We start from the raw sequence: 15,721 nt of genomic DNA, 5'->3' as shown, positions 1-15,721 counted from the left end.
GAAAAAAATCCTCACCAGAGGGGGGAAAGTTTTGGAAAATGACAAATTTTGTTCAAACAGCTGCTGACCTTGATGTCTTTTCAGATCAAAAACGTCATCATTCTGCCCGTGCCACGCAGCCCTGCTTCAGCACCTTTCATCCGCAAACAGGGATTGTCATTTAAAGAGGATTAAATCACATTTACAGCCGAATGCCTGTCATCTTAGTTCCAGGTGGCAGCTGCAGACAGGCTCTCATCTCAATGCAAGAAGTCCTGCCCTCCACATGACCTTGAGGCAACAGGTCAGCTGTTCCAAGCAGATTGAGCAGAGAGGAATATTCTCCCACCCATGCTGGCACTTTTCTTCACACTTCTAATTTTGTATTGCAACTTTAGCCACGGCAAAAGTTTGGCGACGCAAAAGCTTGGTTGAAGGGACAACTAGTTTTGTGGGGCTGTTTTGGCAGCTTTATGACCGGCAGTAACTGTTCCTTGTCTCACTTAAAGAGACGCCACAATGTAATAAATACTGTAGAACAGTGTTTTGCCACAAAAAAAATCATTTCCAGACTCTTTTTGTCACATTACCCAAAATTGTAAATAGGTGAGTTTTTCTGCAACACACACTAATCTGCAAATACTGGTAAGTGCACAGTAAATTTGACTTTATTTAGAGCGGGACCAAACAGACTCAGTTTTAGAGTAATATTTACACTCGGAAGAGAGTAAAAAAAAAATTTTTTGAAAATAAATGAATAAAAGCCACTCAAGGGTTGAGGAAAGAACTCACGACCTTCAGCTTGGGAGACAGCCGATCTACTCCCTTGAGCTCCCTAGCTCCTGCTGTGTGTGAGTATATTGCTCAGGTCAGATGGATTCTTCGTAACTCCAAGAACAAAAAATATGTTTTTGGTCTCATTTTGGATATAAGCAAATAGTAGGAGTTGCAGTCTGCTCTAGTGTGGCAGTTTCTCAAGTTGAAGATTGTGAGTTAGTTCCTCAACCCTTGAGTGACTTTTATTTCATTTATTTATTTTCAATTCTTTATTTTACTCTCTTCCCAGTGCAAACATTAGTCTAAATAGAGTCAAATTTACTCTACAGATTTTTACTGTGTGAATTTGAGAATTGTAAAGTAACATACATCTCACAGACATACAATATTATTACGCAGGTTGCAGATTTTTCTTTTTCATTCAGTGCCATGGGTCTGGCAGACACTTTGCTATTTTTTTTATTTTTTATTCTCACCCACTGTGAAACTTTTTCAGGAAAATCCAGCCTCAATGTGTGATGTCTGTTAGCAAATATATTCTTGCTTTAATAAAGAAATGCATGCCCACAAAAAGAAAATGTGAGGTTTGCTGCTTTTAAACAGCCTCAATGTGTCTCTGACTGGCTCTATAAAAAAGACAACTAAAGACTGCATGCCACACTGAAATGGCATTCCCTGAAGGGGCACCCTCCATTCTGAACTCAAGTATGTTTATTCTATATTTCTAACAGTCCATGTCTGCAAAACCGTGCTGGTCTTAATCCTTTAATTAGACACAACTCCACCAGTAATCTGTCATCTGGGTAGTTGAACAAAGATTTTCTGAGTCACTTGGCGATGAATGACACCGTATGAAGTCACAGTTAATCAGCAAGACGTTATGAATGAACGTCTGAATAAAATCACAGGAATTCAATGTTGCTGTCATGGGTTCGACGTCGAACTAAAATCAATCGAACTGATTAGGATTTACATACAAGATCGTTGTCCACGAACTTTGTTAAGAGTTCAAGTGCTGTAATATAAATGGCGTTCGGCACGTTCCCACCCGTTCATTCAGCCTACACACACAAGCACGACGCAATGTCAGAAATAACTCGAAGCAGCTTCCAAAATGCCACAAACGTGTACTTGAAGTGGCAACTCCTTTTCCCAACGAATCAGGAAACGTTGGCGAAAGTTCACATTTAACATAACGCAGCGACCGTGCGTGCAGTTCATGCTAACTCGAGTCGTGTGCCACGCGTGGGCAGGACGTACCTCAAAAAGTCGAGGTCAAATGAGGTGACGTTTTTGTCGGCTTCCTCGGAGCAGAAGAGCTGACAAAGTCGATCCAGTTCGGCGAGAATATGTCGCTGCGGTGCCTGGTGTCTGTCAGTGCTGCCGGCTGCTTCCTCCTGACCCTCCCACCGCTCCCACACCCATTCCCACCCTCGGCTACACACGCGGGACTCTGCGACAGCGCCACGCTCACCCTCTCTAGCACATACACGCCCTCACATAAAGTCGCATAAATATCTCAGAGGTGTTGCGATAAATTGTGCCATGAAGAACAAAAAACATGACGATTGTGTCATAACTTCCCCAAAAGCCTCAGTGGGAGTGGTGTGGAAATGACACCCTTCCTTTTCTCTCACTAAAGGGCTGCAAACCTACACCCAAAACCAGGAACATCGGCCAGAACCCATTACGGCGGCTGATGTGTTTGCGGTTTATTTTTAGCGAACCCCGTACTATGTCGTCATTGTTGAAGTACACTCAAGCAGTCAACTGAGGCTGAGAGCCTTTCAACGATAGTACTAGACTACTGCTGTCCTGCAGTTGCGTTCAAGTTCACGCGTACATTACTTTAGAACCGCCTTACTGCAAATTAACTGCGATTCCCAACAAAATATGAATCTATAGTTAAAAGAAGAAGAAGAAAGCGTTTAATGATGACCTTAAAACCAAAAGTCGGAATTGTTGTGACAAAGGATGGGTATAAATAATGACATTTACCAAGCAGATACTACTAGCATGAATAGCATCTGAATAGTAAGGACTACCTACCATGAGAATCCAAAACAATCTATTTTTGCGACATTGTGTGCAAAAATATCTGGACTAGCAGTGGTTAGCTTCTCTTTACTAGACATGTACAGTAGGGAAATTAAGAATGCTTGTATGCAGTGTTAGTAACTGGTAAGTAACCAAGTGCATATGCCGTACTTTCCTACTGTTGATTTTCAGGTATATTTACTTTTTTTGACAATTTTGACAATTTTCTTCCCTACGGTGAAAATCCGCTACTTGCGGGGGTTAGAGAGCTGTGTGAATAGCAAAAATCCAGTAGTAATTGAGACCTTCTTCATAAAAAAGGTATTGTAACTCTATATAGGTGCCACAAGATTCAACAAAAATGTGTTAAATGACTATTTTTGTCAACTCACTTTAACAGTTACTTGACATCTAGATGGCTGGCGACAAAGTGATGCTGCTTGGCCCTGAGCAGAAAATAATAGTGGCGAAAGAGAACCCCCCCAAATAATGCAACTTCTGGTTCAGGTTCAAACATACGATCATACGCCTCACAATACCATTTAAATATGTCACACCAAAAGTTATAAAGTTTTGGGCATGCCCAAAAGAGGTGAGTCAAAGAGCCCTCTGCAGAGTTACATCGATCACATAAAGGAGAAATAGAAGGGAAATTTCTGTTACATTAAATTTTTGAATAATGAAGCCTGTGGATAACCTTAAATTGAATTAAATGATGCCTTGCATTATTAGAACATAATTGAATTGGGGGCCCCCAAGGCACTAGGGGGCCCCCAAGCTCTATGCCTTACCTGAAGATGATAAAAATGTCCTGTCTTTATCTGTCTCTAATATTTGTTTATTATATGCCCTTTATGCTTAAAAAAATAAACATAGGATATAAATAAAATAAACTGTGATGATAAGCAGTGGCTGGTGTTTTTGTGTCACACAGCTGGTGACGTAGAGCCTCTACGGCACTAACTGTGTGAGAGAGCTACCCATCTACCTTTCTTGTTAACGACAGTACTTACCAAAACACACACTGTAATAGCATCAAAAAGAAGTTATCTCAGCGGTGTGAAAAAACGCAAGAAAAATAAAGCTGAAGGAAAAAAACGGTCAAAGTACAAAGGTTGGGACTTGTTGGTGATGGATAGTTGAAGGCAAAACTCGATTTTATTTTAGTTTTAGCAAGTTTGTTTAATTGTTTTGCTAGCCAGCTCGCTAGCCTCAGGCATTTATTTATAGATGTTAACCTTCCCTTGGCCAGCCCCTAGTTTAACTAGTATAATATGTAAATTATTGTAGAAAATGCTTAAAAGTGACAAATTTGTAATTGGGTACAAGCTTTTAAAAATACATATATATATATTTATATATATATATATATAATGCAATATATTTTTGATATAAAAATTGATTAATTTTAATATTCTGTATTGCATTGTAGTGCAATATTACTGTAATAAAAAAAATAGGAATATTCACTCATGGTCTATTTGCTTGATAACCTAAGGAGCTATTTTAAGTTGGTTTGTTTTCCTTGTTGCACTTTAAAATTGAGTTTGTTTTGTTGTGTTTTATTTCAATTAAACATTTGTCTGAATACTCAAAAGCTGTTTTATTTATTGATGTAAAAATGACTGTCAATTTAAGATGTTTAATTTTAACTGTAGTCTCTTTTGCTAATAAAGTCTAATATATTGTGGTATTTTAAGAGACTATCTATTCTAAAGGGATAGGAATCTCTTCATTGTTGTTAGGCAAACTAGAGGCCCCCAAACAGCATCTTGCCTAGGGCCCCCATGAAGCTATAAACGGCCCTGACCACTTATTCCTCATTAGGGTCGCGGGGGTGCTGGAGCCTATCCCAGCTAGCTTCAGGCAGTAGGCGGGGTGCATTCTGAATTTTTTGCCAGCCCACCGCCAGCTCATCCCAAACATCATTCCGAAATTGAATATACAGTTCCTTCTCCTATTTTTTTCTCACCTTTTCTTCATTTTTTTCTCAGCATTTTTCAATACAGTTGTAGTACAACCCACTTGTTCAGAAAATATATTAACAAAGGCAGAGATCAATTTTTTAGAGTCAGGTGGACCCAGCAAAAGCTGATAAATGAGTTTTTCCTCTTGAAGGGACTCAAAGTTGTGTATACACTGCCGAATATAATCCTAATCTGGATAGAAGTGTCTGGCAGTCTACAATACTTAGTTCTTAATTTCTAACCATATTTTCAGGGAATTCCGAACTATTAGAATGCTCACTTTTGCATTCTCAGGAGAAATATAGATAAAGAAAAAAGGAGTGCTGGGAGAGACGTATTATTGACACCACTCTTTTCAATGGCTACCCATGGGGGAGTTTGTTTTTCATTTGATTGTTTCATATTTTTCTCATACTTTTTCAGACAGGTAGTGATTTTCATACATACATTGTCTTTACTATAATTATGACATAAATACTGCAGTAGTTAACCGCTTATTCTGACATGGGTACAAATTTGGGTTATGTCATTGCTGTAGGATGAGAATTTTGTAAGAACCCCTGTAGCCATTTAAACAGTAGCCCACTTTGCAGCCTGTACATCCATCCATCATCTATCGCTTATCCAGGGTTGGGTCGCCGGGTCAGCAGCTTTAGCAGGGAAGCCCAGACTTTCCTTTCCCCAGCGACTTCAACCAGCTCTTCCGGCAACAACCCAAGGCATTCCCAAGCCAGCCAAGAGACAGTCTCTCCAGCGTGTCCTGGGTCGTCCCCAGGGTCTCCTGCAGGTGGGATATGCCCGGAACACCTCTCCAGGGAGGCATCCAAACCAGATGCCCGAGCCACTTTAACTGGTTCCTCACAATGCGGAGGTGCAGCAGCTCGACTCTGAGTCCCTCCCGGATGACCGAGCTTCTCACCCTATCTCTAAGGGAGAGCCCGGACACCCTGCAGAGGAAACTCATTTCGGCCGGTTGTATCTGGAATCTTGTTCTTTCGGTCACAACCCACAGCTCGTGACCATAGGTGAGGCTAGGAACGTAAATTGAGAGCTTTGCCTTTCGACTCAGCTCCTTCTTCACCACAACAGACCGATACAGAGTCCGCATCACTGCAGACGCTGCACCGATCCGCCTGTCGATCTCCCGCTCCAACCTACCCTCACTCATGAAGATACTTGAACTCCTCCACTTTGGGCAGGATCTCATCCCCGACCCGGAGAGGCCACTCCACCCTTTTCCGACTGAGGACCATGGTCTCGGATTTAGAGGTGCTGATTTTCATCCCAACCACTTCACACTCAGCTGCGAACCGCTCCAGTGAGAGTTGGAGATCAGGGCTTGATGAAGCCAACAGCACCACATCATCTGCAAAAAGCAGAGATGCAATGTTGAGGCCACCAAATCGGACCCCTTCAACGCCTCGGCTGTGCCTGGAAATTCTGTTCCATAAAAGTTATGAACAGAATCGGTGGCAAAAGGGCAACCCTGGCGCAGTCCAACCCTCACTGGAAACGAATCCCACTTACTGCCGGCAATGCGGACCAAACTCTGACACCGGTCGTACAGGGACCGAACAGCCCATATCAGGGGGCTCCGAACTCCCAAAGCAACCCCCACAGGACTCTCCGAGGGACCCGGTCGAACGCCTTCTCCAAGTCCACAAAGCACATGTAGACTGGTTGTGTGACTGCCATGCACCCTCGAAGGACCCTGCCGAGGGTGTAGAGCTGGTCCATTGTTCCACGGCCAGGACGAAAACCACACTGCTCCTCCTGAATCCGAGATTCGACTTCCCGGCGGACCCTCCTCTCCAGCACCCCTGAATAGACCTTAGCAGGGAGGCCTGAGGACTGTGATCCCTCTATAGTTGGAACACATCCTCCGGCCCCCCTTTTTAACCACCCCGGTCTGCCAATCCAGAGGTACTGTCCCCGATGTCCATGCGATGTTGTAGAGGCGTGTCAACCACGACAGCCCCACAACATCCAGAACCTTTAGAAACTCCGGCGGATCTCATCCGCCCCGCGGCCTTCCCACCGAGAAGCTTTCCAACCACCTCCGTGACTTCGACCCCAGAGATAGGACAGCCCACCTCAGTCCCCAGACTCTGCTTCCTCAAAGGAAGATGTGTTGGTGGAATTGAGGAGGTCTTCGAAGTATTCTCCCCACTGACTCACGACGTCCCGAGTCAAGGTCAGCAGCACCCCATCTCCACTATACAGCGTTAATGGTGCACTGCTTTCCTCTCCTGAGATGCCGAATGGTGGACCAGAATTTCCTCAAAGCCGTCCGGAAGTCGTTTTCCATGACTTCGCCGAACTGCTTCCATGTCCGAGTATTTTTCCTCAGCCACCACCGAAGCCGCGTTCCACTTGGTCAGCTGCCTCCGGAGTTCCACAGGCCAAAAAGGCTCGATTGGACTCTTTTTTTCAGCTTGACGGCATCCCTTTTCGCAGCCTGTACAATGGACTTATTTTACATTACAGTAATGTATGAGTAATATTTACCAGGATATTACAGTGCAGTTATCCACATGTCACATGATATAATACCCAGCTTCGTCACAGATCCACTCTAGCGTGCTACGCTATCAAAATAGCTCCCCTGAAAAGTAGCAAGGTCATCACTTCCCTTTCCTGAGTACAAAACATGAATTATGTTATGATGTGGTGATAATATGATGATTCCAAATAGCAGCTTGTCTTTTTTCAATAGCATGATTGTGAATTCAACTTCAGTCCAGCATTTCAAGTATGTGCCGATAATGTAACCAGTGTCCTACCCTGTGAAGGTGACCTCAATCGGTCAGATAGCAATCGATCATTACCAGTGCTGGACTGTAATGCACTATCATTGCCAGAGGGGGGAGTGATTGATTCAGCATGAAATAAGTGAAGCTTTCCCACACGCACGCACACACACGCACTCTTTGCACACACATTCAGATATACAGTGTATGACCCAGGAGGAATGCAGAGGGGGGGGAAAAGAGGCAATGTACTGGAATTTCTTTGTCGTTTCCTCCCATCCGAGCTCCAGTACATTCCACACCTCCCCAATTGTCTCTAAACAGCTCCCATGAATACGCTTCATTAAGCACACATTCCTACACTGTACATCTAAATTAATCCTCCCACTGGGGGATGATTTTAAAAACCCACTCCCCTCATTCCTTAGATACTGTAAATAGATGTTAGACATCAACTGTCTTTTTTTGTGTGTGCTGTCCTCCCAAATGTGCCAAAGAGCTTACTATATTTACTGTCTTCAAGCCAAAATCTATGGACTGTTGTAGCTCTCATTTCACTCATGCATGGGAATGGTATGATAAAAGTAATTTATAAGAAATGCATACGGTCTGGAAACTCTCTCCTTTTTTTTTTTTTTTTGCTCTACTGTCAGAGATTGTATGCCTCCCCGTGTATTGATTCATTCTTAACATGGATGTTCATGTTATGTGCAGCATGCTATTGACTCTCACAAGAGACACACTGGCCAAAAGGCTCGTTCAAAACTCACAGAAATTTCTGTCCAGCAAAAAAAGCTTGAGAAATTACATCAGGCTCTTGATAAGCAGAAGATGCTAGTGGATTTCTAAGTGTGAAAAAAATAACCGTACATATTTTTTTTCTTATATTAGACAAAATGTCACATCCCGGAAGGTCACCACAAAAAGTTCACTTGTTCATTGAAAGCTCTTTTTGAGGAGTTTGTTTAATGCAGTTGTCGCGGTGAAGATTTCATGCTTGTTTAAAATTGGGAAGGGTGAACACATTTCTTATTTCTCAGCAGTCTATCGCAAATAAAAGAGGACCAGGGTGAGAGTGGGGCAACTGACATCAAGCCACAATGCACTGCCATCCATCCATCCATCCATCCATCCATCCATCCATCCATCCATCCATCCATCATTGCTTTTTTCTTTTGGGAGGGTGGGGGGTATTGGGGTGATTTGTATGTAAAAACAAATAAACAGTTGGGTCAATATACTATTGTGGGTCAAAAATACTTTGGGTCGTATTGTATAAAACAACCCAGAACATTGGGTCAGATCATCTATTTGGGTCAATTTGACCCAAGTTTGGTCAATTTTTTTTTTGTCATTTTCTATAAAACGACCCAGAAAGTTGGGTCAGATTTTCTACTTGGATTAATTTGACCCAACTAGGGATGGTCGATACTGTCATTTTATTTATATATATATATAAATAGTAGTATCGACCATCTCTATCTATGTTGCACTCATGTTCTTTACATTTTAAGCAAACTTGCAGGATTTTGACCTGCATGCATTAACATGGCATTGTTCGGTGAAATTAAATTACACCTTTTTTGCCACTCCTCTTAGGAACAACATCATTATTTTTTCCAAGGTTGTTGGCTTTTAAATCCAAGTAATAACAAGTAGCTCTAGTGTTGACGTTGTTGCAGTTAGTGAATTTGTCAACAGTGTGTGGCAGGACTTAGCGCTGCAAGAATTTCCCGAGGAACTCAGTGTAACCTTGGCCCTGTCATCATTCATTTGCACCCACTTAGCTGCACAAAAGTGAGCGGAATGAAGGCTGAGAGGAAAACTGTGACACGAGAGCCGGCCTCAGATCTGACCGGGGAGTGTGAACTGACCTTGCAGTTGTGGCAGTAGTTTTCCCCATTTTTCCTCGGAGGGAGAATGATTTCCCCCGTCGGGATGAGCTGGATCCTGAGTTCCATCATTGCGCCTTGTGGTCTTTGCTTCTGCGTCGCCGATGTGTCCTTGACAAGGAAAATTATAATTCCCAGGACTCAAGTCTCCAAATCTTCGACTCAAGCAGAGATGCTATCAGATGACCATCGTAATGAAACGGCTGAAGAACAACACTGGAGATGTGTCAACCTGCCTCATGCAAGAATGAAAACATTTGATTCAAGACCGAATCTCAAGGGCAATAGAAATGAGTGTGTGCAAAGTGTGAGTGCCAATGCAGAGATTTGGGGCTGGCTTGTTACCTTCTGCAGAGTGGAGAGCCTCACTGAGGCCAGCTTCCCTTCGCCAGCAGACAGAGAATGTGAGCACTCGGGCTGAGGGAGCATAGGGAGGATGTGGAGCTGGGCCGCCCTGGCTCAAGATGAATGTCACATGCAGAGGATGTGATTCTTACTGGACTTTGAGTGTGTATGGGAAGATAAGTTCACGCATTGAAGAAATACGTTTGAGACACTGCAGGAATCGAGCATTATCGGTGGCAGGAAAAAATATGAGGCCAGAATAGCAGGCAAGGGAATTCATCCTATTTCCTCTTGGCTCCTTTCGGATAATTGATAGGACTGCTCTCACACACGCATACGTCACGGAACACTTACTCAGTCTACTGGGCGGGTATTGGGAATGTCTGGGGCAGGATGCTAGTTCAGGAGGAAACCCTGTCCTAATACCAGTTTGTAAAGGACGCGTGCTCTCATAGCAGTTTGCTTCCTGAGCCTGACAATGAGTCTTACAAAGGCCTTGACACTGACATGCACACATCAGTGATATGAAAGTAGCTTTGGGGCGGGTCGCGGGCGTTGGGTTACTACCGGCATACGTCTACGAGAATATAAACAGATTGACGCTTTTAAATAAACATCACCAAAGTTGAACTTCCTGAGTCGTCTGCTTTCCAGCAATTTGTTGTGTGTTGCGTCCACCAACGATGTATCCTCATTAGCACATTTACACAAAATATGAGTATCATATGTCATAAATTCCGTATTTCATTAACTAGTGGCCCTGACCTAATGAGCACCGTTCCTCGATTAATCACATCTGATAACATACAAAGTAATTAAAAGTAATCAATTACATTGCTTAAATATTATGGTACTTGGATTACATTACAAACTAATTTTATAAACAGTCAACTTGTAGCTGTAATGGAATATATTTTTAAAGTAATCCTCCCAAACTTGATACCAAAGCAGTGTACGCAGTTATACATACACATACTGCATACTCAAATTGTCTTCACTATAAATGTACGTTACTTATTTCTTCTTTCCCAGATGGCTTGTCACCTAACTGTTCAGCTACATGGCAAAAAAAAGAAGAAGAAAAAAAAGCTATGCTAAAAATAAGCAAAGATTAGACAAATGTTCCTATTTTAAGTCTGTCAATGGGCTCAGCAAAATTTTCTTGGCAGGAGTTCTTAAAACTAGTATGTAAACCTAGCCCCTTTAAAACAGTAACAGGTGTCATGAGGGACGTGACGCACGTGAGTAATTGAGGGATGGTGGATGCAAATGCAGGACGTGACTAGACTGGTCGCCATGACTGGACAGGACGTGACTAGACTGGTCGCTACTAGTTTAGACTGATGGCTAATTGGCGACAACTTGGCTGTGACGATGGCTACTTGGCTGTGACGAAGACTACTTGGCTGTGACGAAGACTACTTGGCTGTGACGAAGACTACTTGGCTGTGACGAAGACTACTTGGCTGTGACGAAGACTACTTGGCTGTGACGAAGACTACTTGGCTGTGACGAAGACTTCTTGGCTGTGACGAAGACTTCTTGGCTGTGACGAACCCCCACACATAATGTAGACAATGCACCCACACTGACTGGACAAACCCCACAAACGAAATACACCTCTGCTAATTACTTGACAAGACACACCTGGGGAAGACACAAGCGGCTGAGGGCACTGATAGGTTGACACACAAGGGAAGGGAAGACACACAGGCGGACATGGTTACACATAACGAGACGGGGGGAAGGGGGGAGACAAGGAACACGAAACAAAAGACTGAACAGAGAGACAAAAAGGAACATGAACACCCAAAGATTATGTTTTTTTTCTTAATTTGAGAATTGACAACTTAATTGGGAAATTCATATAGCAAATAATGTTTAGCTTTGGACATATTTTCTTGTGCAGAACATTAGGTTCCAAACCTTAATGCTGAGAGTCAACCAGGGAAGTTTTGAGTGCCATTTTCATCATCTTGGCATGACCCAACCTGGGATTGAATCCACAACCTCCTAGTCACAGGGTAGACACTCTACCACGAAGCCGGTGATGGATTTTAGTGATATGTATTTACAAGTAATGCAGTTCTGATTCAACAGCCATTTGATTGTTGCATGACTGTGTTAACAATGTGAAATGTGCTTGAAAACAAAAACAGCTCTCTTCAAACTTTAAATGGATGTTATTCCCTAATTTCTCATTTGAGAAGTTGTGTAATTGATTTTCTTTTTAAAATAAGAAAAAAAAGCATTGCTCTTCTGCTGGTCATTTTGTGCAAACTATTATTTGAGCTTCTTATGGGCCATTTGTTTCTTAATATTAGCTGAAATGTCTTATTAAGATAAAGTAAGATATTTTTCCTTAATTTTATACATACAGTATATATTTTATACAAAACTTATTTTTCAAGATTATTTTTCTTGTAGTTCCCCTTTCTGCCACAACCCCCTCTCTCTCTCTCTCTCTCTCTCTCTCTCTCTCTATCTCTCTCTGTCGATTCTTGAAGTGCTACTGGCAGACTATTCTGTAGAAAGATGAAACGTACACATTGCGATCTGTGGGTGTGAAAAAATAGGTAGAGCGCACCAGCATCAAAATCTCATTCTGACTGTGAAATATTGTTTTGCAGCATTGTTTGGGACTGCTTTGCTACATTAGGGCTTAGACAGATTGCCATCCTCAACGGAAATATTAATTCCCAAATTTCCATCTGTATCCCAATAGAAACTTGCCCAAGCATGGAACAAAGTTTGTTATGCTCCCTCTATTCTCATTTGTATTTTATTGAGATGGATATTTAGCGGGATTGCAGTCAAACTGAACAAAGTTTGACAGGGGACAGTTTGAGAGAAAACATTAACAGCATAAAAACTGTGTACTGTATATAACAAAAATAGCATTTCTTAGGAATCGGATTTTATCCACACTTGGGCTGGGAGGAGGAGACTCATTGAGTTGCAAATAGGACAGTATGGGACAGGACAAGACAGGAGAGGGATGTTGAGTCATGCAGTGTGGTGGGCGTGGCTACGCACGCCAAACAAACACCCCTGAAAAGAGTGCAAATGAGACGGCAGTGACAAAAAGCAAGTGACGCGTGTGCCTACAGAGACAGCTCAACACTTGCTACACACGCACATTTAGCACAAGTGTCCGGAATGTAACCAGTGTGTCTGACAACAAAAGACAGAGTTACATTGAAGAAAGTCTCTTTAGTGGCAGTTTGTATGGACTCCGGAGAATGTGAAAGTCACTCTTTTCCATCCTTGGTTTGGTCATCATAAGACTCTGATACAAAGTAGACTAACGTATCTGCTCTTTTCAACTGAAACTTTGCACATTTCCAGCACACAACTTCTATTTCCAGATGTAGAAATGTGTTATGCAACTGCAATTGCACTACGCTGCATGCTGCTGCTGGTGAGGGGAAATAACACTTACACACATCCTTCGACCTCTGACCCTGACTGGAGGCATTCCTGACAGCTTGACATCAACAGGAAACCTGTGGCCTTCGCGCGCACACACAAACACGCGCGCGCACGCACACAAACGGTACGCTGCCTTGAAGCAGACGTGTGTCAATGTTCAGGTTCATTTTTAAATAGAACTGGTCTGAGGTGATTGACTTCCAATAAAAACACTCGTTGCAAAAAAAAAAAAAAGAGCACGAGTAAATTCAAGTACATTTCCACAAAATTCAACTAACTGTTGCATATTGTCACCTGTAAAAAACACCAATGAAAAGCGAAATCATAATCATGTTAGTTAAATAGAACTGGTCTGAGGTGATTGACTTCCAATAAAAACACTCGTTGCAAAAAAAAAAAAGAGCACGAGTAAATTCAAGTACATTTCCACAAAATTCAACTAACTGTTGCATATTGTCACCTGTAAAAAACACCAATGAAAAGCGAAATCATAATCATGTTAGTTAGCTAGTCTAAAATAGACCATGTTACTGGCAGTGTTTTGTTATCGTTGCTATTTTTAAGTTAGGTAGGAATGCTATCGATCCAGTGGCAAATCTATATTAGGGGCAGAGTAGTGCCCGATATGATCCAGCAGGAGGTGCTGTTTTCCCCAAAATATATATTTTTACACATTTACTAAATTCATTACATAATTTAGTGGAATCTATTCACCATCCACCAATCCATCGTCCTGGCAGTGCTGGTTTTGGAATAATCTCAACAGCACTCTTTCATGGATCTTTGGGATGAGTGTTAGCTGGGTTGGGGTTAGTTTAACCCCAAAAAAACAAATTCAATGTTTAGGAGTGGCATAGTCCAAGTCTGGACTTGAATCCGATTGTAATGTTGTGGCACGACCTTAAAAAGGCCGTTCATGCTAGAAAATCACGAGTTTCTACATGGCCCAACCAGTAATTAGGTTTAGGGATCAATTACTTTTTCACAAAGAGCCAGATAGCTTTAAAGTGCTCCCCCTCACCATTTATACCACCTTTTATAAACTGCATTTTATCTTCACTTGTTTTTCCCTCTCATTTCCAATTATTTGATGGTTTTAAACATTAAAAAAAGGAAAACTATGCAAAAAAAGAGTAAGAATAACAAGAGGGCAGCACTGTATTATTATTATCATTATTATATCCGACACAGAGAGCTTTGTTCCAATGGCCTGATGGAATGATGATCTGGAAGGCAGGAAAGGTTGGTGGTGATCCAGTGCATTCTGTTCTGTACATTTGCAATTGAGTCCTTGTAATCAGATGCCACATGCACACTCAGCTCTTTGGCAAGAGCTGGGGCAGAGAAAATCTCACAAATGTCACCTGAAAAAAACCTTGGCTATTTATATTGACTGTATCTGCAGCAGAGGAAGTTCATAATATTTCATGACGTTTTGTTTCTTCAGTTATACACTTGAACAAGACTTGTCAAGCATGCTGCAACAATTTCCACAGGAAGTCGATGAGGGCCCGAGGACGTCGATTAGATCACTTAAAGCAACAATACACCCTCCGGAGGGAAATGAATGTAAAGTCGTCATGCTTATGTTTTGACCTCACTCAACCCCAAGCTACTGTAGCATAAAGGACACTGCACAGTAGTGGGGATGGTCTGAGTTATTGTCCAGTCAAGATTAGGTGAACCTTGCTGCCCTCTTCAGGCTTCACGTTACTACAAGCAGTGCACTGAAAAAAAAGGGGGGGGGCAGCATATGTTACCATGGTAACCTGACCATCAACACGTCTCCCGTAGGCCTGAGTGGACAAGTCCAAATGATGCTCACACTACATTATCAGGGACACATGCACAATCTAATTGTATCCGAGTCAGAAACAACTATCTAGCTGTTGATCAACCAACTTATTGAGTGATCTTCTTGCTATGTGCCAACTTTACCGATTTGTCCAGCAATTGATCCCTCTTCCGACCATCACGGTTCAGCTTTCGAAAACAGATGAGCTGTGATTGGTTGTTACCTGAGCAACTATGATTTCTCATCTTCAGTCGACAGCAAGTGGCAAAATGGCCGCCTCCTGAGATGGATAAAATGGTTGGATTTTGCAGCGTAACTCATATTTCACAAACACAACATTAATCAGAATACCGTGTTTAGATTAGTGTGTCTGCATCAACCATATTATAGTAAATAATTATATTGTTGTTTTGTTTTTTTTAACATAAAAAAACAGGCTCATCCTCAACACAGGCGACCCTGGTTCAATTAAATTCCTTGCAGGTCATTCACTCCCTTTACCGCGCTTAGTCCCACTTTCTGTCTATACTGTAGCTTTCTTATTAATGAAAAAAAAAGTCTTTACAATTTCAACCAAAAAAACTATTGCCTATTGGCCTGTCTTCCTCTCCAACTGTACAAAACTGCCTGAAAATAGTGAAACATGGCAGTTTTTTTTGTTGCATGAATTGTTTTTAAGTAGTTATGTGGCTTAATATTCACTTGGGAAAGACGGATCTAACACTATCACGTACACAATGAAAAAAA

The 15,721-nt window shown here is 42.1% G+C and overlaps 1 protein-coding gene across 3 annotated transcripts in view; it reads right to left on the bottom strand.

Moving 5' to 3' along the window:
• Positions 1–9,893, bottom strand: part of LOC144052095 (unconventional myosin-Ic-like) — a 66,137-nt gene extending 56,244 nt beyond the window's left edge. For 2 of the 3 annotated variants that reach the window (XM_077565913.1, XM_077565914.1), the window contains exons 1-2: positions 9,748–9,893; positions 9,385–9,634 (exon numbers count right to left, since the gene is read on the bottom strand). In XM_077565913.1, the coding sequence (XP_077422039.1) occupies positions 9,385–9,474 (90 nt within the window). In that variant the 5' untranslated portion in view covers positions 9,475–9,634; positions 9,748–9,893. Of the gene's footprint in view, positions 1–2,016; positions 2,159–9,384; positions 9,635–9,747 lie in introns of those variants that run through there. The other variant, XM_077565915.1, reaches the window with a different exon arrangement.
• Positions 9,894–15,721: the final 5,828 nt, after the last annotated feature.

The sequence above is a fragment of the Vanacampus margaritifer genome, chromosome 5 (genome assembly GCF_051991255.1).
Source record: "Vanacampus margaritifer isolate UIUO_Vmar chromosome 5, RoL_Vmar_1.0, whole genome shotgun sequence".
NCBI lineage: Eukaryota > Metazoa > Chordata > Actinopteri > Syngnathiformes > Syngnathidae > Vanacampus > Vanacampus margaritifer.
Note: the sequence above shows the minus strand (reverse complement) of the source record. Positions and strands in the feature narration are given on the sequence as shown.